The sequence below is a fragment of the Bos grunniens genome, chromosome 17 (assembly GCF_055505025.1).
Source record: "Bos grunniens cultivar Pamir isolate PY7600 chromosome 17, Bosgru_T2T1.0, whole genome shotgun sequence".
Classification (NCBI taxonomy): Eukaryota; Metazoa; Chordata; class Mammalia; order Artiodactyla; family Bovidae; genus Bos; species Bos grunniens.
Genome location: NC_141181.1, coordinates 56,601,241 through 56,627,191, shown reverse-complemented (window position 1 = coordinate 56,627,191; position 25,951 = coordinate 56,601,241). Strand labels below are relative to the sequence as shown.

Below are 25,951 nucleotides of genomic sequence, written 5' to 3'. Positions count from 1 at the left end.
GTGGGTTGCCGCTTGCATAAGAAGGTAGAAGGTGGAGCTGGAGGACAGGTTGTGGGGGTGATGCTGTGTTGAAGTTTGGACAGGTAAGTCTCAGGTGCCTGTGGGACTTCCAGGATGAGAGGTAGAGGAAACAGTTGGACTAAAGTCTCAAGGTCAGAAAAGGGAGATAGCCCAGGATGACCACAAATCCTGGGTATCTACTGTCTGTCCCCTTTTGACTCCAGGTGTCCCAGTTTGGACAGTGAATTCTATGGTCACCCTGGACATATCTGAGCTGCCACATGATTCATCTTGACATTGAGAAAACCTGGGTCCAGCTTTTCTGGAATTCACATCTCTGTGCCTAGATTCCCCCACCTGTAAAATGGGAAGCTTAGCAGCGCCTGCATCACAGGGCTGTGATAGGGATTCAGTGAGGTCATGCATTTTGTGACATGCACAGTCTGTCACAAGAGTGCAGGAGGGCTTTTCCAGACCAAAGCAGTGATTCTAAATTCCATGTCTTATTTGCACTGTACTCCCGACTTGCGATGCCTGCCCCCCGCATCCCTGTGTGGCTAACCCCCCTGGGTGGGTCCCTGCTGTGAATCTAGATGCCCCAGCTGCTCTTCTGCCCTCTGGTGCAGACCCAAGACCATGGTGGACACACAGAGTGTTCTGGGCAGCTGCACTGTCAGCTTGGCTCTGGGCCCAGGAAGTCTGAGCCCGCCTGAAAAAAAAGGACTCTTAACTTCAAATCCACAAAGGCAAGTCCACTCTTGGCTTATGCAAAAGGATGCCAAAGGACCTTTACACAGGAAAGGGGCAGGGCACGGCACGCAGCCTTCCAGCTGTGTTCTGCATCTCAGTCAACATAGAATGAAATATCTATAGAAAGAAACCAGGGTTTCGGTTAGATGGTTGGCCCCTAAGGGCAATCAATACTCTAAAACAGGATTCTGAACCCAGGAAAGATCCTTCTCGAACTCCTCACCACCAGTTTCTTTTGAAGGCTGCATGCCTGTCACTTGGGGAAGGCCATAGGGACACTGTCAGGAGGCAGCTTTTTCACTGACTTCCAGTCCCTGGCTCTATATACCCATCACACAGCTGTAGAAGGACATGGAGTTTTCTTGCATCATTGAATGGCGCTTTCAGAGGCCCCAAGCAGGAGGCACTACTGGGGTAATGTGGTGTCCCCAAGTGGCCCCCATAGTGTTCAGCCCTAGAAGCACAGTGGTGGAGAGGGGAAGACCGTGGGTTCTGGAGGCAGACTGTTGTTTTCGTTCATTTGCTAAGTTGTGTCCAACTCTTTGTGACCCCATGGACTGCAGTACACTAGGCTTCCCTGTCCTCCACTATCTCCCTAAGTTTGCTCAAGTTCATGTCCATTGAGTCAGTGATGCTATCTAAACATCTCATCCTCTGCCACCCTCTTCTCCTTTTGCTTTCAACCATTCCCAGCATCAGGGTCTTTTCCAGTGAGTTGGCTCTTCACATCAGGTGGCCAAAGTATTGGAGCTTCAGGTTTATCCTTCAATTCATCCTTCCAGTGAATATTCAGGGTTGATTTCCTTTAGGAATTACTCGTTTGATCTCCTTGCTGTCCAAGGAACTCTCAAGAGTCTTCTCCAGCACCACAATTCGAAGCATCAATTCTTCGGCACTCAGTTTTCTTTGTAGTCCAACTCTCACATCCATACACGACTGCTGGAAAAACCATAGCTTTGACTATATGGACCTTTGTTGGCAAAGTGATGTCTTTGCTTTTCAGTATGCTATCTAGGTTTGTTATGACTTTCCTTCCAGGAGGCAAGTGTCTTCTAATTTCATGGCTGCAGTCACCATCCACAGTGATTCTGGAGGCAGACTGCCTGGGTTCAAATTCCATCTCCACCACCTATTATTGGGATCTCCTCTTGCCTCAGTTTCTTCTTTGGTAAAATGGGGATGATCCTTGTACCAGCCTCAAATAATTGTGGTAAGGATTATCAGGCAAACAGATGCAGCACTTAGAACAGTGCTGGAAGATAGCTAATGCTCCATGAATATCTGCTGTTATTATTAGTAGTATTAGGATTTATAATGGTGCCATCAGTTATCATCCAACCTAGAAAGGGAAGCAAGTAGAAGAAACCAGGAGAAGGAACAAAGAGAAGAGGGGTGGAAAAGGGCTTCTTGGCTGCCAGGGCCTTGCTCAGAAGTCCCCAGGGTTCCATAGGATAACATTTCATTCAGATTTTTTTTTTTTTTAACCAGAATGAGAAATGCAGGTTCTGTGTCAGAAATCATTGCAAATTCCAAATTAGCGAGGTTTCATGGTCCGTGGAAAGGCGCTGGAGGGAAAATTGGTCGATGGGGTGTTTTTTAGCTGTCGGAGCAAGCTGGCTGATTGATTGAGTGTCTCTGTCAATAGACTCTGCAGACAGCAGCCAGGCGACCGGGTGCAGGCGAGCAAATAGGAAGAAGACAGAACACCAGTGAGGCGGAGGCAGAGACATGATTGCAGTGGAAAGAGACTTAGTTATACCAGAAACTGGGCTGTGTGGCCATCCTGTCTGGAGACCAGCTACAGTTTCTTGAGAATTCTGGGCTTCCTCATTCGCTTGCTGTGTGTCCTTAGGCAAGTTACTACACCTCTCTGAGTCTCTGTTTTTCTCATCTAAAAACAACCCTTACAATACCCGCCTCAAGGGTTTATTATGAAACTTAAATGAAATAATGGGACTTAAATATCTGCTGAGGTGTTGTCACGTGATAGGTGCTCAGTAAACATGTGGTCCTTTTACTATAACACAGTGAGTGGAAGTTGGTCTACTTACGCTTCTGCCTAGGAACTCAGAAGCTGTGTTTAGAGGTGACAACCTCATCCTTAAATTGGGGATGCATGGGCCAAGTGGGTCCCTTCTGTGCCACCCCCAATGTGTTTAGAAAGAGACAAAGAGATGGGGATGACTTAGATGCAGAGGAGAATCTGACTCACAAAAATCTTTGAATTGGACAGACTTTTCAGAGGTCACTGAGGCCAGTCCCCTGTTTCCAGGGTCAGGCAGGTTGGAAGCCATATACACCTCAAAGATGACTGTGAAAGAATAATCCACAAGTCTCCTCACCAGGCAGAAGGTCTTTCTCTGATGGGAGCTACCAAGTCTCTTTCAAGCTAATTGAAATTATAATATAATAGACATTGTGCTTAGCTTAATGACTATATATTTCCTACAGCTACCCCAATGCATAAGGCATTATCCCCTTTTTAAATAGTTATTTGCTTGGCTGTGCCAGGTCTTAGTTGTATGCAGCAGTCACCAGGGATCGAACCCAGGCCTCCAGCATTGGGAACACAGAGTCTTAGCCACTGGACCACCAGGAAGTCCCGTTCCCATTTTTCAAATGAAAAAACTAAGTCTTAAATAGACGAGGGACCTTGGTCAAGGTTATGCTGCAATATCATGGAGCAAGGAGACTGCAGAATTTATTCCAATGAGGAACTGGGCAGTGGCGGGGAGTGGGGCAGTGGGGGTGGGGGAGGCATTGTTCAGGAACAGCTGAGCTGGGCCTTGACGGTTGAGTGAGGCTTTTCCTGGCAGAGAAGTGAAGAGAGGGCATTGCGGGCAGAGGGATCAGCTTAAGCAGACATCCAAGTTGAGAGACTCTGCCCCAAAGGCTATTTACAATGAATAATTACAATCACAATGACAGCTAACATTGATTAAGTGCTTACTCTGCACCAGGAATGGTGTTAAGCACTTACGTGCATCACCTCTATGAGCTGGACACTACCATTAACCCCGTTCTGCAGAAGAGAGATGAAGTGACTCGTCCAAGATCACAGCTTGAAAATAGCAAAACCAGCTTTCAAGCTGCAGTCTGCCTGATTCTAAGGCTCCTTGAGGTTCCTGGTTGTTTAGGCACTGTCTGTGCTCTACAGAGAAACCACAGAGCTGAAAAAGACTTCTGCCCACATGCTAGGGCTGTCCTGAGATCTCTAGTCTGTTCCTGCCCCAAGGGCTCTTAGGGCTTAGGGGAACCCATCAGGGTTGAAGGGAGATAATCTAGAAGCTGACTGCCTAATAAAGATAAAGTTTCCTAATAAACTCGCAATCCTGCAATAATGGGTTTGACTTTTAAAAGGCAGGTAAAAATCCCAGTGGAGAGACAGACCTTTCCCATCAACTCCTTAATCAGAATTACTGTGGAAGAGCCATCTCTTACAGGTAGTACAGCTGGATGCCTGGGCTGGCATTCAGAAATGGTCACTTCCAGGTAAAATCAGAAGGCTGGTCTCTCTAGAGATCCCTCTCTCCCACAGGAAATCCTGTCAGAAAAGAATGATTAATGGCAAAGGAGAGGCCTGTGGGACAAGCTTAGTTCAGTCGCTCAGTTGTGTCTGACTCTTTGTGACCCCATGGACTGCAGCACACCAGGCTTCCCTGTCCATCACAACTCCCAGAGCTTACTCAAACTCATGTCCATCGAGTCACTGATGCCATCCAGTCATCTCATCCTCTGTCATCCCCTTCTCCTTCTGCCCTCAATCTTCCCTATCATCAGGGTCTTTTCCAATGAGTCAGTTCTTCACATCAGGTGGCCAAAGTATTGGAGTTTCAGCTTCAGCATCAGTCCTTCCAATGAATATTCAGGACTGCTTTTCTTTGGGATGGACTGGTTTGATCTCCTTGCAAGAGACTCTCAATAATCTTCTCAACACCACAGTTCAAAAGCATCAATTCTTCGGTGCTCAGCTTTCTTTATAGTCCAACTCTCACATCCCTACATGACTACTGGAATTAAAGGAGAATAAATGGGAAGGGTGTGACGTGAGAACCTGCTGATGATTGGTGCGGGAGCTTCAGAGGCAGAGTCTTCTAAGAACTTTCTGTTGATTGGTGGAGTTGCAATGGACCAACCTGTCCATTAATTCTGCCACCATCATCGTCTTCATCATCATCATCGCTATCATCACCAACATGTTCATCAAATAACATATGTTGAGCCTTTGTCATGTGTCCAGAAAACATGCTAAGTTTTACACATGCTAAGTTTTTACATGTGCTAAGTTTTTACAACAGTCTAAGGAGACAGGTAATATTAACATACCCATGAACATTTGCCATCCTCAGTTGGGAAAACTAAGGTTTGATAATACTAAGTCACGTCCTCTGGGTCAACACAGCCTAGGAGCAGCAAAGCAGAGCTTCAAACCCATGTCCCTTTGACTCCAAACAGTGCAGTACTTAACTATTGTTTTGTATTTATTTAGCAGTTTGTTAGAGGAATACATCGGAGAAGGCAATGGCACCCCACTCCAGTACTCTTGCCTGGAAAATCCCATGGGCAGAGGAGCCTGGTAGGCTGCAGTCCATAGGGTCGCTAAGAGTCAGGCACGACTGAGAGACTTCACTTTCACTTTTCACTTTCATGCATTGGAGAAGGAAATGGCAACCCACTCCAGTGTTCTTGCCTGGAGAATCCCAGGGACGAGGGAGCCTGGTGGGCTGCCGTCTATGGGGTCGCACAGAGTCAGACACGACTGAAGCGACTTAGCAGCAGCAGCAGCAGAGGAATACATGGTCTGGGTCTGTCTTTGATGGAATTCACAGGATATTAAGCCTGAGACAGCAATTTGGATGCACAGACTTATTGACAGTATACTTTTAGAAGAAAGGGAGTGAGGAAGCGAGCTAGGGCAGCACAGAACACCAAGACAAGGTGTAGTTTCAGCTGGAATCTAGCCTTAGCCTGATCCCACAGGGAGCTCTGGAGTGTGAATAGCATTGCCTTGCTGCAAGGGAGATGGTTGTTTGTACTCCTAAGCCAGTCGTTGGCTGTGGGATGCTCTGCCACCCCCCAAGGGTGGATATAACCTTTTTGGAAGGGGTGCTCATGAGATATTTGCAGCAAACCCACTCACCATCTAAGATCTGACCAAGAGCTCTCACTACAGCTACCAAAGGACTGATTGGTGGTCCCTGCTCAGCCTCTAACTCACCAAGTGTCCTTGAGTGTACTGCTGGCCCCTCTCTGGACCCCAGCTTCTCCTGGGTAAAGTTCCAAGAACTGGCTTAGCTTGGACAAGTTCTGGCTCTGCAGTCTAGCAACACAGTCACTGCCCCCAGTCTGCAATCTCTGTTTCTGTAACCTGGGAGGAGAGATGGGGCCCCTCGGGTAGTTTCAACAGTGTAAGGCGAGATGTCTGACAGCTTCCCCCACTGAAGCTCTTTATCTCACTTCTCTGCTGTGTTATTTTAAAACTAACATGCCCAGACCTCAGGAGCTCGCCGCCTGCAAGATTTGTGGCTTGTCTGCTCTGTCCTCTCTACAGATTTTAGCGGCAGCCTGCTCTCTGCTTGTTATGAATTTTCTACCAAACCTCAGCCCCAGGAAGTGGGGGATAGGTGTGTTGTGTGTGTCTGCAGGAACACAAAGCCCTGACTGCACTGCACTCTCAGATGCTGCCCCCATTACCACCTCCACCTCTGTGGTTCCAGCTAGTGTCCAGTTGGTTGTCCCAGGAGGACAGGGAGACACCAATTCACTCCTGGGCTTTTGACAGAGAAGAGCCAGGACACAGCAGGGAATGCCCCAGCACAAGGAGGATCTCCAGGGACACTCAGGGGCTCCCCTGACCTCCCTGCTCTTCCCTTTCCAAGAATCCCCTGTCTTGGGCTGTTTGGGAAAAGAGGATGAGAATCAGCAGTAAGGCTGGAGAACAGTGTGATCACTCCCTGGTAAAAGTGCCGCCCCGTGCCAGAAACTAAGTGCTGAGCATGCACTATGCCATTTCATCCTCACAATCATCCCATGAGGTGCCGACAAGTTGTGATTTCACCAGAGAGGGGAAGAGACTTGCCCAGGGTGAGTGCCTAGGCAGAGTCAGTGTGAGAATCCTGGCACCGTGCTCTGGCAGTCCTCCCCAAACAAGCAGCTCGCCCCGCTCTGTGCCATCTTGTTTCCTGCAGGCACAGGTGCCACCTCTCTCTACTTAAGACTTCTCTCTTGGGTCACTTTCATCCCACACAAGAGTTTCTTATGTACCTGCCCCATGACTTCCTCTGAAACTGTGAGCTCCCTGAGGGAAAGACTCGTGTCTGGATCATCTTGAAATGACCCTCCACCAGAAGTAAAGTGATGCTTAGCAGATGAGTGAATGAATGACTAATAAATGAGTGAATAAATGAATAGCTAATGAAGAAATAGACGAATGAATGCATAAACAATAAATGAATCAGTGCACCTAAAGGAATATATTGGAGGAATCAGACGTTTTATGAATATATTTTAAGAGTCAGCCTGCCAGGCTGGGTCACTTCTTATTATTCTGAAACCCCGCCAGTATAACGCTCTCAGAGCTCACCTATGTCCTCAGTTTCCCACCTCACTCTAGCCAGCTGCTCCCAGAAGTTCCAGTCTGCTGGCTTTCAATACCATCTACATGTTGACATCACTCAAGGGCGTTTACCCAGCACTAATGTCTTCTCTGGACTCCAGTCTCATGTACCCAACTGCCCACCTGCCGTTGCCACATGGGATGTCTAATCAGCATCTGAAAGTTAACGTGTCCAGAACTGAGCTCTGGGGGCCCTTACACGACACCCTACAGCTACAGCTACCCTACAGCTATCCCTACCCAGTTGTCTGCAGCTTCATCCTCCTCGTTGCTCAGACCGAAACCCTTGGAGTCACCCGTAAGCAGACTTGGTTGTGTGCATGTGTGCTCAGCTGCTCAGTCGTGTCCTACTCGATTTCAACTTCAGTGTGTGTCCAGAATCCAACAGCCTCTCACCATTACCTCATTGATAACACTGATCCTGGCTCTCATCTTCTCTCATGTGGGTTGTTGCAATAATCTCCCCACAGGTCTTCCTGCATTTATCCCAGCTCCCTGGTCATCCTTGCTTAGCAAGCTGCTAGAGAGATCCTTTAAAACCTAAGTCAGATTACATCGCTTTTCTGCTTAGAACCCTCCAATGGCAAGTCACCTCAGAGAAAAAGCCAAGTCCTAGCAATAGCCCAGCAGACCATGATCTGAGACCTCCTCACCCCTTCCCTTGTTCCCTTTGCTCACTCACTTCCAGCCTCAGTGCAGGTAGTGTATTGCAGTCTCAGGGTCTTGGCAATGACTGTGCCCTCTGCCTATTTTGCTCTTTTCCAGGCTCACTCCCTCATCATCTTCAAGTCCTGCTCAAATGTCCCCTTCTCCATGAAACTTTCTCTGTTTTAAAACCACAGCCCTCTCCTGGCAGTAGCATTTCTGGTTTCCCTAATTCTGCTCCATTTTTTTTTCTTTTTTTATAGCTCTCATTGTCTTCAAATACTCTCTAAATTTACCCCTTTTTTCTGCTTATTTTCTGCTCTCTTCCTCCCTCTGCCCATGCCAGGAGAATGCAAGCTCTACCAGGCAGAGATTTTTTTCTGTCTTATTCTCTGTGTATGTTTCCAGTGCCTAGAACATGCCTTATACATAGTAGGTGTTCAGTAAATATTTGTTGAATCAGTGGCTGGATGAAGAAAAAGGAAACAGTCCCAGACAGCACCTCCAGGACTTTTTTTCTCTCAGCTGTTGAACAAAGGCTCCTCCTGCTCCAGGCTGAAGGTTTCCTATTAGGGTGAGGACTTCTGCCCTCTTCTCAGCAGATCTTGCTTGCTTGGTGCTTTCTCTAGCAGTAGTCATAATGATGCCCTAAAGGGACTCACCTAGCACAATCACTCCCAGGGCAAGAATCTCTAATCAGCAATTCACCCTCCCTGGAGCAAAGCAAACCCTGTCTGCAGTTTCAGCTGATGGAAAGGTCTTGAAGGTGCCCTGGGCCAGAGCAAGAGGTGTTTGCCTTGTCCATGGTGACACAGCTTGGTAGAACCAAGGTTTGAACCCAGTTCAGTAGAACTGCAGGATCTCTGCACTTGCCCAGCATCACCAAGTAACCCTTTACAATGTGTTCAATGAGAAACAACATTTTGGAATTCAGCCAGTTCCCAAGTTTGGGGCGCCTGCATTTCAGACAGCCCCAAGAAACCAGGCCAATCCCCCTCTCAGCGCTTCGAACCCTCACTAGGCAAGTAGGCAACTGACAGGCCAGCCTGTGAAAGGAGAAGCGATCGGGTGGACTAGGGCTGGGCTGGGGGGCAGCAGGGGTCCGTGCTCTGTGATGAGAGTTCAAAACCCAGACAGGCTGGGGGCCTGACCTGCTCAGCTGAGCTGGGTAAGAAGTGCTGAGCCGATTTTTCTCCATATGGTTCTTTCATCTTTTGACCTGAACTTGGGAACTGGACAATTTTAGATGTACAGCAGGGCTTACCATGCACACATACACACGTTCACACACTCTCAGCCCTGAGAACTGAACTAAACCATCCTCATCAATTACCTGAGGACAGAGAGTGCTAGAGGGCTGGACTCAGGATCAAGTCCAAAACCTTTGTAAAGTCTACAACCTGGCTACTCAAAGTGTGGTCCATGGAGCAATAGCATCACCTGGGGATCTTGATCGAGTGCAGATGCTGAATCAGTGGGTCTGGGTTAGGGCCTGAGCTTCGACATTTCTAGCAAATTCACATGCACAGGAAGGCATGAGAAGCAGCTGTCCACATGGCCCTGAAGACTCTAGCCCTGTCTGCCTCCTTAGTCCCAGATCCTGTAATTTTTCTGCTCTCCCACATTCACTGCAGCATTATTTACAGTAGCCAAGACATTGAAACAACCTAAGTTTCCATCACCAGATGAATGGATAAAGACAATGTTACATATATCATATCTATTAATATATCTAATAGATAAAATGGAATTCATTCATAAAAAGGAAGGGAGCCCTGCCATTTGCAACAACATGGATATACCTTGAGGGCATTATGCTAAGTGAAATAAGTCAGCCTCAACTCTTCCATCCTCCACCCCAACTATCTCTTCCAACTTACTGCTTCCCTGCAGTTCTCTGACGTCCATTGCTGTGGCTCGGTACTTGGTCTTTGCACCTGACCGATTCCTATACATCTTTTAGGAAACTTTCCACAGCCATCTCCCCAGGCTGGATTAGGTGCTTCTCTGTGGTCCTCTGAGCTTCTCTCCATTGGAGAACTTACCACATTGTAATCCCCAACTGAGGAATCAATGTTCCTCTTCCAGGTTGGAAACTCCTTGAGGACACAAATAAGTCTTAGTTACTTTGGAGTCCTTAAACTCTAATACCAAGTAGGTGTTCAGTAAACAGCTGCTGAATAAGTGAATGAAATGATGAGGGAAATGCCGGCCTCATAAAACTTCTTTCTTTCTCATTCGGTTCCTGAAGCTGAGCATCGTGGCCCGTGCATCCAGCAATGTCTCCCACAGTGGTGCTCTGGAATCCCTGTCTTCCCCTAAGCTCCTGTGCTTTTTTTCCCAACTGTGAGATCAAAACTCACAAGAGTCACAGCTCCTGCAGATTATCCCCAACGAGGCTTAATTAACCTTGAAAGGGACTTGGTACCAAGACCTCAGGCCAGAATAGTAACAGGATCCAGACCAAAGTTCCAGGAGCCAAGGCACAAATTAGCCAAATCCATCTTGCCCAGGAGCTAGCATAGTCCCATGATAAGCCTCAGGCTCTCTGGTGGACTCATGAGCTGAGGGTCTTGCACCGTCATTCTCTACTGAAACAAGGAGGCGGTAGCTTTCTGGCTCAGTGCAGAGACAAGGGCAGGTCATTCACAACTCTGGTGGCAAATATAGAACAAGAACCTGGGCATGAACCTTGGATGGGAAGCAACTGCCTTTGCCTCCCCAGGTCTCAATGTCTTCATCTGAGTAATGGGGATAAGTTCATCAAATTGAGCACCTTACCAAGAGCCTTATCAGCATCCATTGAGACACTGGATTTGCAAGTGTTCTACACCCTGGGAGAAGCTATTGGTGGGCTGGGGAAAATAAGTGTCAGAGATGTCCTGAATCTAATGGCCAAGTGCCATTTCTATTTGTATATGTACCTTAAGATACATCTACTTCTCCAAACCCATGAAGCAAATCCCTGTCTTACAGGAAAATTACTAAGATTCACTTTGTGCCCCCACTTATTATCTCCTTATGTTTTCAGAGTGTTTTCCAGATTGCTCTCCTTTTTATCTCAGCTGATTCTCATAAACAAGTAGGGCAGCTGGTGCTCTCACCATTTACTGTCCCTGGGTCTCAGTTTCTCTGTCTGTATAGTGGGCATTCAGAAAACTAAGATCATGGCATCCGGTCCCACCATTTCATGGCAAACAGATGGGGAAACAATGGAAACGGTGACAGACTTTATTTTCTTGGGCTCCAAAATCACTGCATATGGTGACTGTGGCCATGAAATTAAAAGACACCTGCTCCTGAGAAGAGAAGCTGTGACCAACCTAGACAGCATATTAAAAAGCAGAGACAGTACTTTGCCAACAAAGGTCCATCTAGTCAAAGCTGTGGTTTTTCCAGTAGTCATGTATGGATGTGAGAGTTGGACTGTGAAGAAAGCTGAGCGCCAAAGAATCAATGCTTTTGAACTGTGGTGTTGGAGAAGTCTCTTGAGAGTCCCTTGGACTGCAAGGAGATCAAACCAGTCCATCCTAAAGGAAATCAGTCCTGACTATTCATTGGAAGGACTGATGCTGAAGCTGAACTCCAATATTTTGGCCACCTGATGCAAAGAACTGACTCACTAGGAAAGACCCTGATGCTAGGAAAGATTGAAGGCAGGAGGAAAAGGGCACAACAGAGGATGAGATGGTTGGATGGCATCACTGACTCGATGAACATGAGTTTGAGCAAGCTCCAGGATCAGGTGATAGACACGGAAGCCTGGTGTGTTGCAGTCCATGGGGTCGCAAAGGGTCAAACACAACTGAGCAGCTGAACTAAACTGAGAGTGGGCATGGCCATGCCTGCTCCTGGGTTTCTTTGGAAGCTTAAATGAGACAATGCATGAGAAAAGCTTAGCTTGGCATCTGGCACAGAGTAGGTGCTTCATAAATGCCTGCTATAATTATGATCAAAGGATGTAGAAAAGGGACTTCCTGGTGGTCCAGTGCTTGAAAGTCTATCATACAATGCAGGGTGTGTGAGCCAGGGGAACTAAGATCCCACGTGCCAAGTGGCAACTAAGTGTGTGTGCCACAATTATAGAAGCCTGTGTGCCACACAAAGAGCCCACATGCCACAACTAAGACCCGATGCAGCCAAACAAATAAAGGACATGAAAAGAGCGCTGGACTAGGACTCAAAAGGCCACAGAGTTCTAACATCTGTCTCCATGTGCTCCTTGTTTCTTGGGACCTCAGTTTCCTCATTCTGCACAGAGATAAGTGGAGGCCGGGATTCTCACTTCCCTCCAACATTGTTTGTGTCTGATTCCCCAAATAGTGTATAACTCAAACTAGCACTCGAGGCTCCTAACCAGGCTGAGTGAGCACTTTGGTGGAGTCACGAGCTTTGATGGGGGAGGCAGCTCAGGAGACTTTTGCAGAAAGTTCAGCCCTCTTATCGGAGGCTGAGAATCTGCTGGTTGCCATGACTACGGATAGCCTCATCTAAGCTCTAGGTCGCTGATTAGCAGGAACCGAGCAGGGAGGCCTTGAGGAATTCAGCACTCAGGGCTCCCTCCCTCCTTCTGTGAAGCGGAGTGCGCCAGCCCTTGACTTCACTGTTTTAGCTGTCCCCTGAAGATCTCACATTCTTTTAAGTATTTTTTTTAATGCAACATCAAAGGGCAATGTAGTAAAAACAAGGCAGCTGCCGGTACTCCTCAGCAACGATGGAACACAGGATTTTTCTTAAAGCCCTACAAGGATGTAAAGCTGGAAGCAAGGAAGGAAGATGGGTGGGGCCAAGGGGGTGGGCGTGCCAAGGCTGAGGTCTGAGTCCTCTGAAGTGCTTTGTGGCCTCAGACGGGTCCTTCTCCCTGGACCTCTGCTTATTTATATGTGAGGAGAAGTTGCATCTGATCTATGGTTCTCACATGAGATCGGACATCAGAATTTATTTGTAAATTCCTTCCTTCCTTCATTCAACAAACGTTTCTTGAGCAGGAAGGCACGCTATGCCATGCACTAGATCCTTAGGGACCCAGTGGTGAGAAAAGAGACTAGTTGCCACTCTCAGGAAGCTCACATTCTAGTCCAGAAGACAGTTAGCAAGTAAACATGGGAAATGGTCATTTCAGGTATTCATAGTAATGAGTACTCTGGAGGAGGGAAGGTACAACAAGACTGTGATGGAGGCAGGTGACAAGAAGAGCATGATTGCTTAAAGAAGTCAGGGAGGGCTTCCCTGAGGAGGTGACATTTGAGTGAAAGGAAGGAGCTGGAAGAACAGCATACCAGGTGGAGGAAACAGAAAGAGCAAAGGCCTTGATTAAGGGACCTGTTCCATATGAAGAGTAGCAAGAAGGCCATGTGGCTGGAGCAGAGTAAGGGAAAGGTAGAGGGGTAGAAAATGGGCTGTAGAGTAGGAGAGAGACCAAATCAATCAGAGCTTTTTAATCCCAATTATCACTTTGGATTTACTGACCGAGTAGAAGGCAGAATTGCCTGGGGTGTTTCTTTAAGATACAGGTTCCCACATTTCATCCTTGGACAGTCTGATTTATTATGGCTATGGTGGGACCTAGGAATCTGTATTTTCAACCTTGGGGGCCTCTGAAACTGTGCCAAGTTTAGCAAAGCCTGGTCTACATGCTCTCTGAGTCTCTTTCAGTTTAAAAAAAGCTAAGAGGCAAAGTGTTAGAACACACTGAAAAAAATCTTTAATTTTATATGAGGAAGGAATCCTTTCTTCTTTCCCTCACCACTCCCTGTCAACCTGATAGAATTAATTCTATTCTTTGTTTTGTAATCCCATGTGAAGTACCATGGAATGGAATGGGAGACCAATGCTATTGGGGGAAAAAAAATGCTACCACATCAAGGAGTGTCAAGTTATAAACTGTAGCAACTCCATTATACCTCTACTCATCAAACCATTGTCAGGGATTCCCCATCCCTAATTCTGAACAAAGCTGCTGGCAGCGAGGGATGAGGCATTGTCCCTGCCCTTAGCCTTGTCCCCCAGTGCCTGGCAATAGCATCCACCAGCTTTGCCCACACTGGAGATAACCCCTGCCTCTGTTAGCACAAGTCACTGATACCTTCCGCCGGATGCCAGCACTAGTTGTCATTCACTGCCAAACTCATCACATCAACCCTCAGTTTCTGCCTAGGACAAGGTTGCCTCAGGCACATATTTGTGTCTTGGTTTCCTGTAATGCTCCAGAAATGCTCCCCAAATTCCATTCTTGTATGTATGTCCAACTCAAGACTCTTGGGCAATACACATCCATTGATAAGCACACTGATCATTTTTCTAAGGGAAATATGAGGAATAGTAGAAGACATTGATTGAGCCATCTGAGTAGACAGAGATATTGGCTGGGTTGTTTCCACCAACTGTTACCATGAAGGGATTAGCTCAAGGCATCTCAAAAAGCTCTTTATAATTTTTTGAAACAGATGAATGTTCTCTTTAGTCAATGCCTTTGCCCTTTCATTTATTCCTTGAACAAATGTTGCTGATTGTTTATCCCACATTTAACCAGCAGCCAAGGATGCTAGTTCTGCTTTCAAAATATAGCAGAATCTAATCACATCTCATCACCGCCATTGCTGCCACCCTGCTCTGGGCCAGGTCTATTGCAATGGTCTCCCTCTCTCTGTCCTTCCCTCCCTTCCTTTGAGTGTCCTGAGCTCAGGGAGTGAACCTTCTGAACATCACCCATCTCAGCCACAGGGGACCCAAAGTTTTTCCCATGACCTATAAAGACCTCATCTCTGATCTCTCCTCTTATCATTCTTACCCCTGCTTGCTGTTTCTTGAGTATGCCGACTGTCTTTGAACTTGATATTCCTTCTGCCTGGAACATACTGCTTACAGGTATTTGTGTAGAAGTTACATATTGCTGAGCAACAAAATACCCCAAATATTTGTGACTTAGAACAACAATTAACAGTTAAGTTTTGCAGTTTCCTTGAATTAGAAGTTTGGCTGGGTGACTGGGTCACTACCTCTCAAGCATTAGCCATGTCTGCTGTCTCATCTGATAGCTTGCCGGGGCTGGAGGACTCACTTCTGAGGTGGTTCACTCACATGGCTGGTTGTGCTGGCTGTTGGCAGGAAGTCTCGGTTCTTTGTCATATGGATGTCTCCAAAGAGCTGCTTGAGTGTCCTCACTACATGGCGGCCAACTTCCCTCAAAGTGATCAATCCAAGAGGAAGAGGCAGAAGTTACCTTCATGACTTAGTCTTGAAAGTCACACATCATCACTTTTACTTCATTCTGTTCATTCAACTTGAGTCACTAGCCCATCCAGTATCCTAGGGGAGGGAAATTAGGCTCCCTAATTGATGGTATGAATGTCAAAAATTTGTGAACACATTTTAAAGCCAACACAAACTACAAGGTTAGTCCTGGTCCTTCAAGTATCCACCCTGTTACTTCCTAAGAAAGGCTCTCCATGATTATTTTGCTGTTCTTTTTGTTTAGTTGTTAAGTAATGTCCAAATCTTCTGTGACCCGTTGGACTGTAGCCTGCCAGGTTCCTCTGTCCATGGGATTTCCCAGGCAAGAACACTAGAGCAGGTTGCCATTTCCTATGCCAGGGGATCTTCCCAAACCAGGGATTAAACCCACATCTCCTGCTTTGGCAAGCAGACTCTTTACCAATGAGCCACCAGGGAAGCTCCCTCCATGATTACCCGATATTAAATAACAGTCACCCCTCTCACTTTTCTAGGCCCTTTACACTGATTCATTCTCTCTATAATTTATTACTGATGAATAAGCCATATTATTACTTGCTTGTGCATTTATTACCTGCTTTTCCATGTATAATCCAAACTCTGTGATCTCTGGGAACACCTGTGTCTTGTTCACTACATCCCCACACTTAAAACTGGCCCGGAGACACTGCAGGCACCCAGGGAATCAGAGCTGATGAATTTTAGGTTAGCCTCAGCTAGGACAAGAATGGCAAGAGGCAAACCTTGCTGGAGGCTGGGCAGGAATTGCAAGCTTTGAGTTTGAAAAGAGCCAGGACAGCATTCCACACAGATAGACCAGAGGGAACAAAGACATAGAAATGGAACCCTCATCATGGGGGAAAAGTGGAGTTCTGGAAGCATGGAATTGACGGTGAGAAGGGCTGGGTAGACCCCACTAGAATCCCCATCTTTCCTGGGCTTGAAGCATCTCCTAGCTCCGCTTCTAAAGATGCACTGAGAAGCAGCTGACAGAGATGGATGTGTTTTGCTGCCCTCCCTTCAATACTGCCAGGCTTGGCCTGCGCTCCTGGCAGCCCCAAGGAGCAGGGGGGCTTATCAGATGCATTTATCCTGAGTCATAAAACCAATCTTGATGCAATGGCTGCAGAAGCTCGATGCAGGAGAGATGCTAATACCTTTGATCAATGCTTGACCTGGGATCTGCAGGCAGGGCAGGGCAGGCAGGCAGGGAGGGCAGCAAGCATGCTTGCTGGATGTTGCTAGATCCACCTGTGGCTCTCAGACTGCTGACTCTTCCTGGTTAGGAGCCAGGAGATTTGAGTGACAGCCCCTTCAGAGACTGAGTAGGCAATTTCTCTTCCTTCTCTGGGACTCAGAGAAGGAGGTGGGACACAGGTCATCTTCCTATGCAGTTTGGACCTCATCTCAGAGGCAGACGGGAGAGCTTCAAGCCTTCATTGGAACTGCTATCCCAAATGGGTGAGCTCCCACCTGCTAAGGACAGCAGATAGGAGGCTTGGTTCACAGAGAAGTAAAGGAAAATGGAAATGACACATTTTAGGCCTTTCCTGTTTGTTTATATTATCTTATTTTATCTTCACAACAACTCAATGATATATGGACTGATATTATCCTCTATTTTATAGCTGAGATATAAACTCAGCTATATACTGAGATATATAATTCAGAGAGGTTGAGCAACTAATCCAGGATTCTATAGTTACTAAATGGTGAAGATAGTGTTTGAATTAAGGTATCTCTGTGCCACACACAGATAAGACAGAAAAATGGGATAGAAATGGCAAAAGAGAGTTTAAACTAATCCTGTCTTGCTTTTGGCCTCAGAATAAGTCTTGAGGAAGGAAGTAAAATGCTGATTCCCAGCCCTTCCCTGTGATTAAGTCAGGATAGCCTGCTGCTGCTGCTAAGTCGCTTCAGTCGTGTCCGACTCTGTGCGACCCCATAGACGGCAGCCCACCAGGCTCCCCCGTCCCTGGGATTCTCCAGGCAAGAACACTGGAGTGGGTTGCCAAGCCTAAGCAGTAACAAATAAGCCCCTAAACCTCAGTGGCTTAATCTAACTAAGGCTTATTTCTGTCATGCAAAGTCTAATGTGATCCAGGCATCTCTCTTCCCATCCAGTAGCTTCACTGTTTGAAAGGTGTGGCCTCGAAAGTCACTGTGACAGAGGGAAAGAGAGAGCTGGAGATGGCACACAGATCTGACTGCCTCAAACTAGAAACAATATATATCACCCCCTCCTCGGAGACCATTGACCCCTGATGATATTTATGACCCCAACTTAACTCCAAGGGAAATCAGACATCTGTGCATGCTTGATGAACATTAAGAATCTCTGTCATATCCTAATGCGTTTGCCTCCTTCTTTCTTCCTCTATAGGACAGAACCCCAGAGCAGCCCCATGGTCCCAGCTCAGGATGGACCCTCGGAAAAGCTGAGCCAGCATTTGGCCTCCAAGGTCTTGGGCACCAACAGCTGGGACAGAGGCAAAGCCTGCAGGGAGCCCAGTCCCACCAGAGCACGCAGGTGAGACTCTGCCCCATCCCCCTCTCTGATCTAATGTGGAAGTTCAAGTTGAGGCTGAAAAAACGAAATTTATTTCTCTGACCACTCTTCCCCTCTGTCTCTTGCAAGTTCCTCTTTGAGATCCTTAAATCAAATCAAAACCCATTTGAGAATTAATTGAAAGCTATGAGTACTAAGAACACCCTCCTAATTCTGTGTACCATTTCAGAAGATTCGTAGACTCCCGAGGCTAGTGAACAGGTGTCTAAGTAGTTAAATATTTACCCCCTATGATTTTTATTTTTAACCTGCTAAGAGTGAGTCTCTTGAAGATATAGCTGTATAATTTTTGTTGACTGGCAATGCAGAGACGTTAACATGTATTCTAATTACTTATATCATTTTTTTCCCTACTAACTGTAAATACCAGATTCTTAGAATGGAATTAATTATGGCAGCATTTTTTGATGTTTTATAAAGAGTTAAGTAACTTCCAAAAGATCAGCCACACAAACAAGTTTGAGAAAGCAGCTGGTTTTGTGGGAAAGCTCTCAGGACAGTAATCACACAGGCCTCGATTCATATCCCCCTCAGACACTTCCTAACTGTGCAGCCTTGAGCAAGGCAGTTCAGCTTTCTGAGCCTGATTTTCTTTGCCTGTAGAATGAGACAGTAAAAACCATAACACCTTCAAAGTGCTTTTGTTAGTATCAAAGTATATAAAACATTTGGTGCATAGTAAGTGAATATACAGTAGCTGTGTTATTACTAATAATGACAATAATATTCTTATTAATATTCTCTTTTCCCAGTGAGGTTCAGCGGGGTTGGCCTGTTTCAATTCCCAAGCAGTTTTTCATCCAGAACCATATCTTTTTGCCGTGGGATGGATACTGCTTTAAAAAAAAATCCCTGGAGCCTGCCCCAATTATAAAAGGAGATAACTTGACTTCATTTAACTGCAGCCTGAGCATTTGAATTTAATTGAACAGGAAATAATTATTCCTGAGGAGTGGAGGTTTTTGAGGTTCTGTGAAGCGATATGAGATATGTATCTCGTTACATTAGACCTTGGCAAATATACTTTTAATAATCAGCTGCTACTTAACCTACCTTTTGCCTCACATTTAATTTCCAGCAGGAACTACAGACACGATGTACTGGGGAGGGAGGATGCTGAACTGCCAATTAATTATTTAAAAACTGATTTATTTACCACGGTGAGCCATTTGCAAATTCAATAATAAATCTATTAAGGAGCAGTTAACCTCTATAGCTCTGTTTTAAATAATCAATTGGTGTTTGGGTAACGTAGAGCATCTGTCTCATTAGGTCAGCATTGGCTCCTTATTTGAGGCATTTAACCTGAAGTGCAACCAAATCAGCCATGAGGTGGTGATTAGGTATTCACTGTGGGTCCTTCACCCTCCCAGGACCTGGATCATCTCTCAGCTACAACAGCACCAGTTGGCGGCTCGGGGAACCCTGGGTCCTCTAACGCCTTGTTCTATGTTCTCCTCAGTGCCTCCCACAGCAAAGACTTGACGCCACTACCTTCCTCCAGGGGGAAGAAAAAAAAGAAGAAAGCTACGCGGAAGAAGAGAAGGAGGTGAGGGCTGCAAGGGGCCACGAAACCCTGAAGATGGAGGAAGGGACAAAAGGGTTCTTGAGTTAGGCAGTGACTCCTCTGGGATTCAGATCCCCCCTTTGCCTCTTAACTTGCTGTGTGACCTTGGGCAAGTCACTTCACCTCTCTGAGCCTGTTTCCATTTCTATAAAATGGTAGAAATACCTACTTCTTGGGGTTTGTGAGTATTAGACAAGAAAGTTGACGTGGAAGCAGCTGTCACAGCATCTGGCACATAGTAAATGATAGTTAATATGAAGCATGACCGTGACCATTAGTATTTACTTCTTTATGTATTTTTGGAGAACTCACTTCATGTAAGTGCCATGCCAGGCACTTTTATCTCACATAGTTCTAGTTGTTTTTCTTGTGATGAGAAATCTTAAGATCTAATCTTTTAGCAACTTTCAAATGCACAGTATTGACTCTAGTCATCATGACTTCTTTCTTTCATAGTTATTACCCCCATTTTAGAATGAGAAAATAAAGGCTCAGAGAGGAGGTGACAGAACCTACAGACACTTGATTCTAGGCTCCTCAATTGCTTCTGCCACTACAAAAATGCCAAGGATAATTGACTTTATATTGTTTTCCAGCTATTGACTCTTTTGTACCATATGAATTTTTTTCTATACACAATACTTTTACTTTTTTTGCATTTAAAATTGTTTTCAGGCTTTCTTCTAGGCTGTAAATCCCTACAATAAAAGCAGGTTCAGTGTTCCAGACCCCAAGGGGTGGTCAGAGAGTTGTTTCTTATATGACCTCAGTTCAGTCGCTCAGTTGTGTCTGACTCTTTGCAACCCTATGGACTGCAGCACGCCAGGCTTCCCTGTCCATCATCAACTCCCGGAGCTTGCTCAAATTCACGTCCATCGAGTCGTTGATGCCATCCAACCATCTCATCCTCTGTCATCCCCTTCTCCTCCTGCCTTCAATCTTTCCCAGCATCAGGGTCTTTTCCAATGAGTCAGTTCTTCATATCAGGTGGCCAAAGTATTGGAGTTTCAGCTTGAGCATTAGTCCTTCCAGTGAATATTCAGGACTGATTTCCTTTAGGATTGACTGGTTTGATCTCCTTGCAGTCCATGGGACTCTCAAGAGTCTTCTCCAACACCACAGTTCAAAAGCATCGATTCTTCAGCACTCAGCTTTCTTTATGGTCCAACTCTCACATCCATACATGACTATTGCAAAAATGACAGTTTTGACTAGATGGACCTTTGTCAGCAAAGTAATGTCTCTGCTTTTTAATATGTTGGTCACAGCTTTTCTTCCAAGGAGCAAGCATCTTTTAATTTCATGGCTGCAGTCACCATCTTCAGTGATTTTGGAGCCCAAGAAGATAAAGTCTGTCACTGTTTCCATTGTTTCCCCATCTATTTGCCATGAAGTGATGGGATCGGATGCCGTGATCTTAGTCTTTTGAATGTTTAGTTTTAAGCCAGTTTTTCCACTCTCCTCTTTCACTTTCATCAAGACGCTCTTTGGTTCTTGTTCCTTAGAGAGGCAAGTTAAAAAACCTCGGAGGCAGTATTTGAAGAAGCCTCCAGGGGGCAGCAGAGAGCAGAATCTGGATGCCTTGGGCCCCAACTCCATGTTTTCAGGGGCTCTGTTTCCTTCCCCCCTACTTTAGCCTAGTTCTAAGTGGTGAGGCCCAAAGAGGACCCAGAGGGTAATGTGAATGAAGACCTGAGTTCCAGCCATTCTATGGTGGGGTAGAATTGGGGTAAGTGGCCTGAGCTTCCTGATTTTAGGAATGGGCAGGAGAACATGTCAAAGAAGGAAGCCAAAAAAAGAAGGAAGCCACAGGGATTAGGCTTCAGTCGCTCATCCCTTCATTCATTCAGTGTGTTGGGGGACAGGTGCTCTGATTCCCTAAGTCAGATTGTTTTTCAACCCTACATCTCCACCTGCAGACATGTTTTATTTGACCTGCAAATTGTTTTTTGTCTTTTAAATTAATGCCATTGTTTTAAAACCAGGAGATTTCATACGAAAATATGTTCTCTGACAGCTACTATTGAAAAGGCAAGTGCTTTAGAAGCCCAGGCCTGCATTCCTACCTGAGACCTTCAGCTAATCTGAAAAGAAGCCATCCCCCTAGGTCAGGTGCTCCCTGGCTTACCGCAGGCCCCACCACTCCCTACCATCTACCCCCTAACCCGCTGCATCCATTTAAGCTGTCCGAGAGGTCTCTGTTGGCATTGAGTTTGCAACTCCAGATACGTTTCAACCTTGGTATTTCATCAGTGGGAGAATAGGAAATTTAGAGCGAGCAGTGACATGCCTGAGGTAGGTGACTTGTGAATTAATGGGAGAGTCAAGTCACCTGAACCTCAGCCTGGAATCATAGTCATGATTCTAGGGCATCTCTGTTTCCTGGGTAACCCCTTTTGGCAAGGACCCTTGCTGAGAACATCCTGGCAAGATGTCCTGCAGAAGTTTGGTCTGACCAGGGAGACAACAGGGTGGGGCAGAGGAGAGGCCTTTAAAGCATACACAGCTTGGGGAAGGACAGCAGACAAAAATAAATATTGTGGTCCCACCAGGAGGGCAGCTATGGGGTGATGTAGTGATTAAGAACAAAGCCCCTGGGATCAGAGAGGCTTCAATTTGAATCTCAGCTCACTCACTTCTTCGCTGTATTTAGGCAACTGTCTTTAGGCAAGTCACTTCACCTCTCTGAATCTCACTTGCTTTGTCTGAAAAAGGAAGGTAGCAATTGTACCTACCTAAGAAGTATGTAGAAGGATTAAATGGAATAATACATATAATACATATAAAACATGCAATAACATTTAAGACAAAGTATCATCCTTGATATGTGTTCCTGGAAGAGCTGAGGCTGTGTCTGGGAACTGGAGAAAGGACCGATCCTGGCCCTCAAAGCCTCCGTCTCAAGCATGTCTTCTCTCCACGGCAGGTCCCCATCTTATAGCCCATCACCTGTCAAGAAGAAGAAGAAGAAAAGTTCCAAGAAACATAAGCGACACAGGTACTGTCCTTCCTCTTCTGCACACAGGGATGCCTCGGGTGGGGTTGAGGTGGGAGCGACAGTGGACGGCACTGAAAGGTCACTTGGAGGCTTATCATTTCATTAATGAAAAATACTCTTCTGTGTATGGTCTTGTGTTTGTAAGTTGTATAACTTGAGACTCCTGTTGCAAAGACCAGAGACCTACTAACACCAACTCGGGCCTGTGGGGGATTTTTTCTAAGGAGACCAGCCAGGTCTCAGTGAAGTGCTGGAACCAAAGCTGACGCAACCCAAGCCCAATTCCAGGGTGCACACGGGGGCGCACAGACCCTGTACCCTGTTCCCGTCTCTTCCTGTCGTAGGCCCGATCACAAGAAGATACTGAATCTCTCTTGTTATTCTAAATTCCCATGGAGAGGCCTTTCTGATAGATCCAGCTGTGTCCTAGAGAATGGGATCATGTGAAACATCGCTTCAGGATTGTCCATGTTTTGGACATACCTGTAGACAACTACTTGTGAACTATACTTAAGAGGCATTAGTAACTGAACGCACATTCCCAAGGGCTTCCCAGGTGGCTCAGTGGTAAAGAATCCACCTGCCAATGCAGGAGCCACAGAAGACTCAGGTTTGATTCCTGGGTTGGGAAGATTCCCTGGAGAAGGGATTGGCAACCCACTCCAGTATTCTTGCCTGGAAAATCCTATGAACAGAGGAGTGTGGTGGGCTACAGCCCATGGGATCTCAAAAGAGTCGGATACGACTGAGTGACTGAGCATGCACACACACATTCCCAAAGGTGCTCACTATACACACGTTCATGTACACACACACACACACACACACACACACACACGTTTGTGGGGAAAAATAAAAGACAGGAACACTGTACATGAGAGGTCTCAAATCTGTGGTTCATGGGCCAAGCCAATATTTTGCAATACAAAAAGTTTTCCAGCACTTCTGTAAAATCAGAAGCTCTCCTCATTGGACCGATCTTTCCACAGGCAGCCATCCGCTGGAACTGAGGACTTGCTGTGCATTTAGACATAGCCAGGGTGCTGCACTGTCCCCACCTAACCTGCCTCCCCCATCTACACACATTTACAAAGCTCGTTTGACCCCTGGAGGGCAGAGGGTTTATCTTCATAAGCTATTTGCTGTGGTTGGCTGTGGATGACAGGGAAAGAGTGGTTTATATTTTATTTTTGCTTATCTGTATCTTCCAATTTTTCTACACTGTGGTGGATTACTTGTGCAATTAAACAATCACAACAGAACAAAAGGTAAGAGGTCATTTGGGTTCCCCGCCCTGCCACATCTCACCCCCACGTGGCTTTTCCCAACCCAGGGTGTGGTCAGCTTTCAGCCCTTGTTGCCAGAATGGTCTCTACTCAGTTTGGTCTCACAGATTATGTCCACCACCTGTCCAAGCATGCCCACTGATGCTGTCTGAGTTTGTGCTCAGTACAGGTGTGAAAGTGAAAGTCTCTCAGTGGTGTCTGACTCTTTGCAACCCCATGGACTATACAGTCCATGGAATTCTCCAGGCCAGAGTACTGGAGTGGGTAGCTAGCTGTTCCCTCCTCCAGGGGATCTTCCCAACCCAGGGATCAAACCCAGGTCTACTGCATTGCAGGCGGATTCTTTACCAACTGAGCCAAAGGGAAGCCCTTGTTAACCTGGTGTTTGAAATTCCCAGTGTGGAGTCCTTTGTTGAGGTGAGAGCCTGCCCGTGACCACAGACTGCCAGCTTGTCACCTTCCTGTGCTGAGCGATTTGTCGCAGTTTAGGGGTGGGATAGGAAGAGGGAGCATTTTTCTATATGGATCTTGGGAACCAAGTGGCGTCTCACTCAAGGGCTTCTCATAGGAAAGAGACTTGGCCAGAGGATTAGAAACAGACTTTCTTTTGGGGGCTACAGTTGGCCCAGGGCTTGTCAGAAGTTTAGAGGGAAGGAAGACCATAAAATGGGAAATTAGGAGTGGGAAATACGATCTGATTCTTCGGAAACCCTCGTCTACTGAGCATCACTCTAATCTTAGTCCATTTTCTCCAAGTTCTTGAAATGTTTGGTTAATGATGGTTAACTTTTTGGAATTGGAAGCTAGAAGTAGAGGATGTATTTAACTTTTTCTTCTCCTCCAATTAACTAAGGTTTCAGGGTTTAAAAAAATCCCTTTTTCACACCTCTTTATTGAATACCTGTTATGTATCATGATTGAGGAGATTCTGGCCCCAGGAACAAAACAGTGACCGGAACCCAGTCCCTGCCCTCAAGTTGCTCACATTCTAGTGGGCACAGTGGTAGTCATATTATGAAGAAGTCTGTACATAGTGAGGCTCAGCTCGGCAGCTCACTCCAGGCTTGTGGGAACAGAGAGGGGACCAAACCAACCTGAGGGGACTGGAAAATGCTACAGGAGGTGACATCTGAGAATGAGTTGGCGTTACACAAGTGAAGATGTGTGGTCCTGGGCAACTTAATTCCTCTGTCTTTGTCAAATGGCTATCAGCAGTACTTTACAGGTTTGGGGGGAAGACTGAATGAGATTGTGTGTGAGCAATGCTTAGTACAGAGCCGGGACCCCAGTAGGAGTTCCACGTGTGGAAGCTGGTTGTCCCTTGAAGATGTTGATGATGGTGAATCCACAACTAGGGAGAGAAAGAACCAAAGTGAGGCTTGGGGGAAGGGAAGAGGCAGAGGGACTCTTTGTCCTGGCCTCCTCATGCAGCCTTTTCCAGAACAGGCTTACTGACAAATTTGGGTGAGGATTGAAACACTGATAATTCAAAATGCAAGCCAAGGTTTCTCACATGATCTTCAAATCTAAAAGAGGAGGAGAATTCACCAGATGTCCTGGTCCCCTTGTAGCCTGACCACAAATGCACTGATAGGGAATCCCCCAGGAGTCCAATGGTTATGACGGTGCTTTCACTGCAGGGGGCATGGGTTTGATCCCTGGTGAGGGAACAGCCCAGAAAAAAAAAAAAAAAAAGTTATAAATGTGCTGATACAACCATCCCAGGAAAAGAAACTCAGACTCACATTTATTTTCTTCCCCTACACCCTCTGTTCCTTTCTTCTCTCCTCTTCTTCATCTTCCCTCCCTCCCTGTCTCTCTCCCTTCCTTCCTCTCCCTCTCTCTTCCCTTTTTTTCCCCCTCAATCAGGTCATTCTCCAAGAAGAGAAGGCATAGGTAAGCATCTTGTTGCCTCTGGTTGCTTGCTCAGCTTTCTGCTTTCCTAACCACGTTCAGGTAGCATCTAGGGTCCAGCTCTCAGCCTCCACCTCTGTGTTCACTCCCCCTTCATCTTCCTGGGCCTCAGTTTCCTCCAAAATGAAGGCCATGATCTAGTTTCCCTGAAAGTTCCAAGCCAACTTTTAATTTCCACTAGGCCACATGGTTGCTGCTAGGCCAGTTCCTATGGATCCTTCTCCCTGGCAAGTCTTACCACCCTTCCCAGGGCCTGTTTGACCACTGGTTGAAATCTGGGTTGGGAACTCCCCTTGGTGGTCTGGCAGTTAAGACTCCACATTCTAATTCAAGAGTGTGTGCGTGTGTGCTCAGTTGTGTCTGACTCTTTTGT

General features: G+C 46.3%; 1 protein-coding gene across 4 annotated transcripts in view; it reads left to right on the top strand.

Annotated features, from left to right (window-relative positions):
- The window catches only part of SRRM4 (serine/arginine repetitive matrix 4), a 173,128-nt gene that overhangs the window by 110,257 nt on the left and 36,920 nt on the right, over nucleotides 1–25,951 (top strand). Inside the window, exons 1-5 of one of the 4 annotated variants that reach the window (XM_086347913.1) lie at nucleotides 15,929–16,136; nucleotides 17,628–17,774; nucleotides 19,276–19,362; nucleotides 22,307–22,378; nucleotides 25,534–25,560. In XM_086347913.1, the coding sequence (XP_086204039.1) occupies nucleotides 17,650–17,774; nucleotides 19,276–19,362; nucleotides 22,307–22,378; nucleotides 25,534–25,560 (311 nt within the window). In that variant the 5' untranslated portion in view covers nucleotides 15,929–16,136; nucleotides 17,628–17,649. Of the gene's footprint in view, nucleotides 1–15,928; nucleotides 16,137–16,454; nucleotides 16,706–17,627; nucleotides 17,775–19,275; nucleotides 19,363–22,306; nucleotides 22,379–25,533; nucleotides 25,561–25,951 lie in introns of those variants that run through there. The other 3 variants (XM_086347912.1, XM_086347910.1, XM_086347911.1) reach the window with 3 other exon arrangements.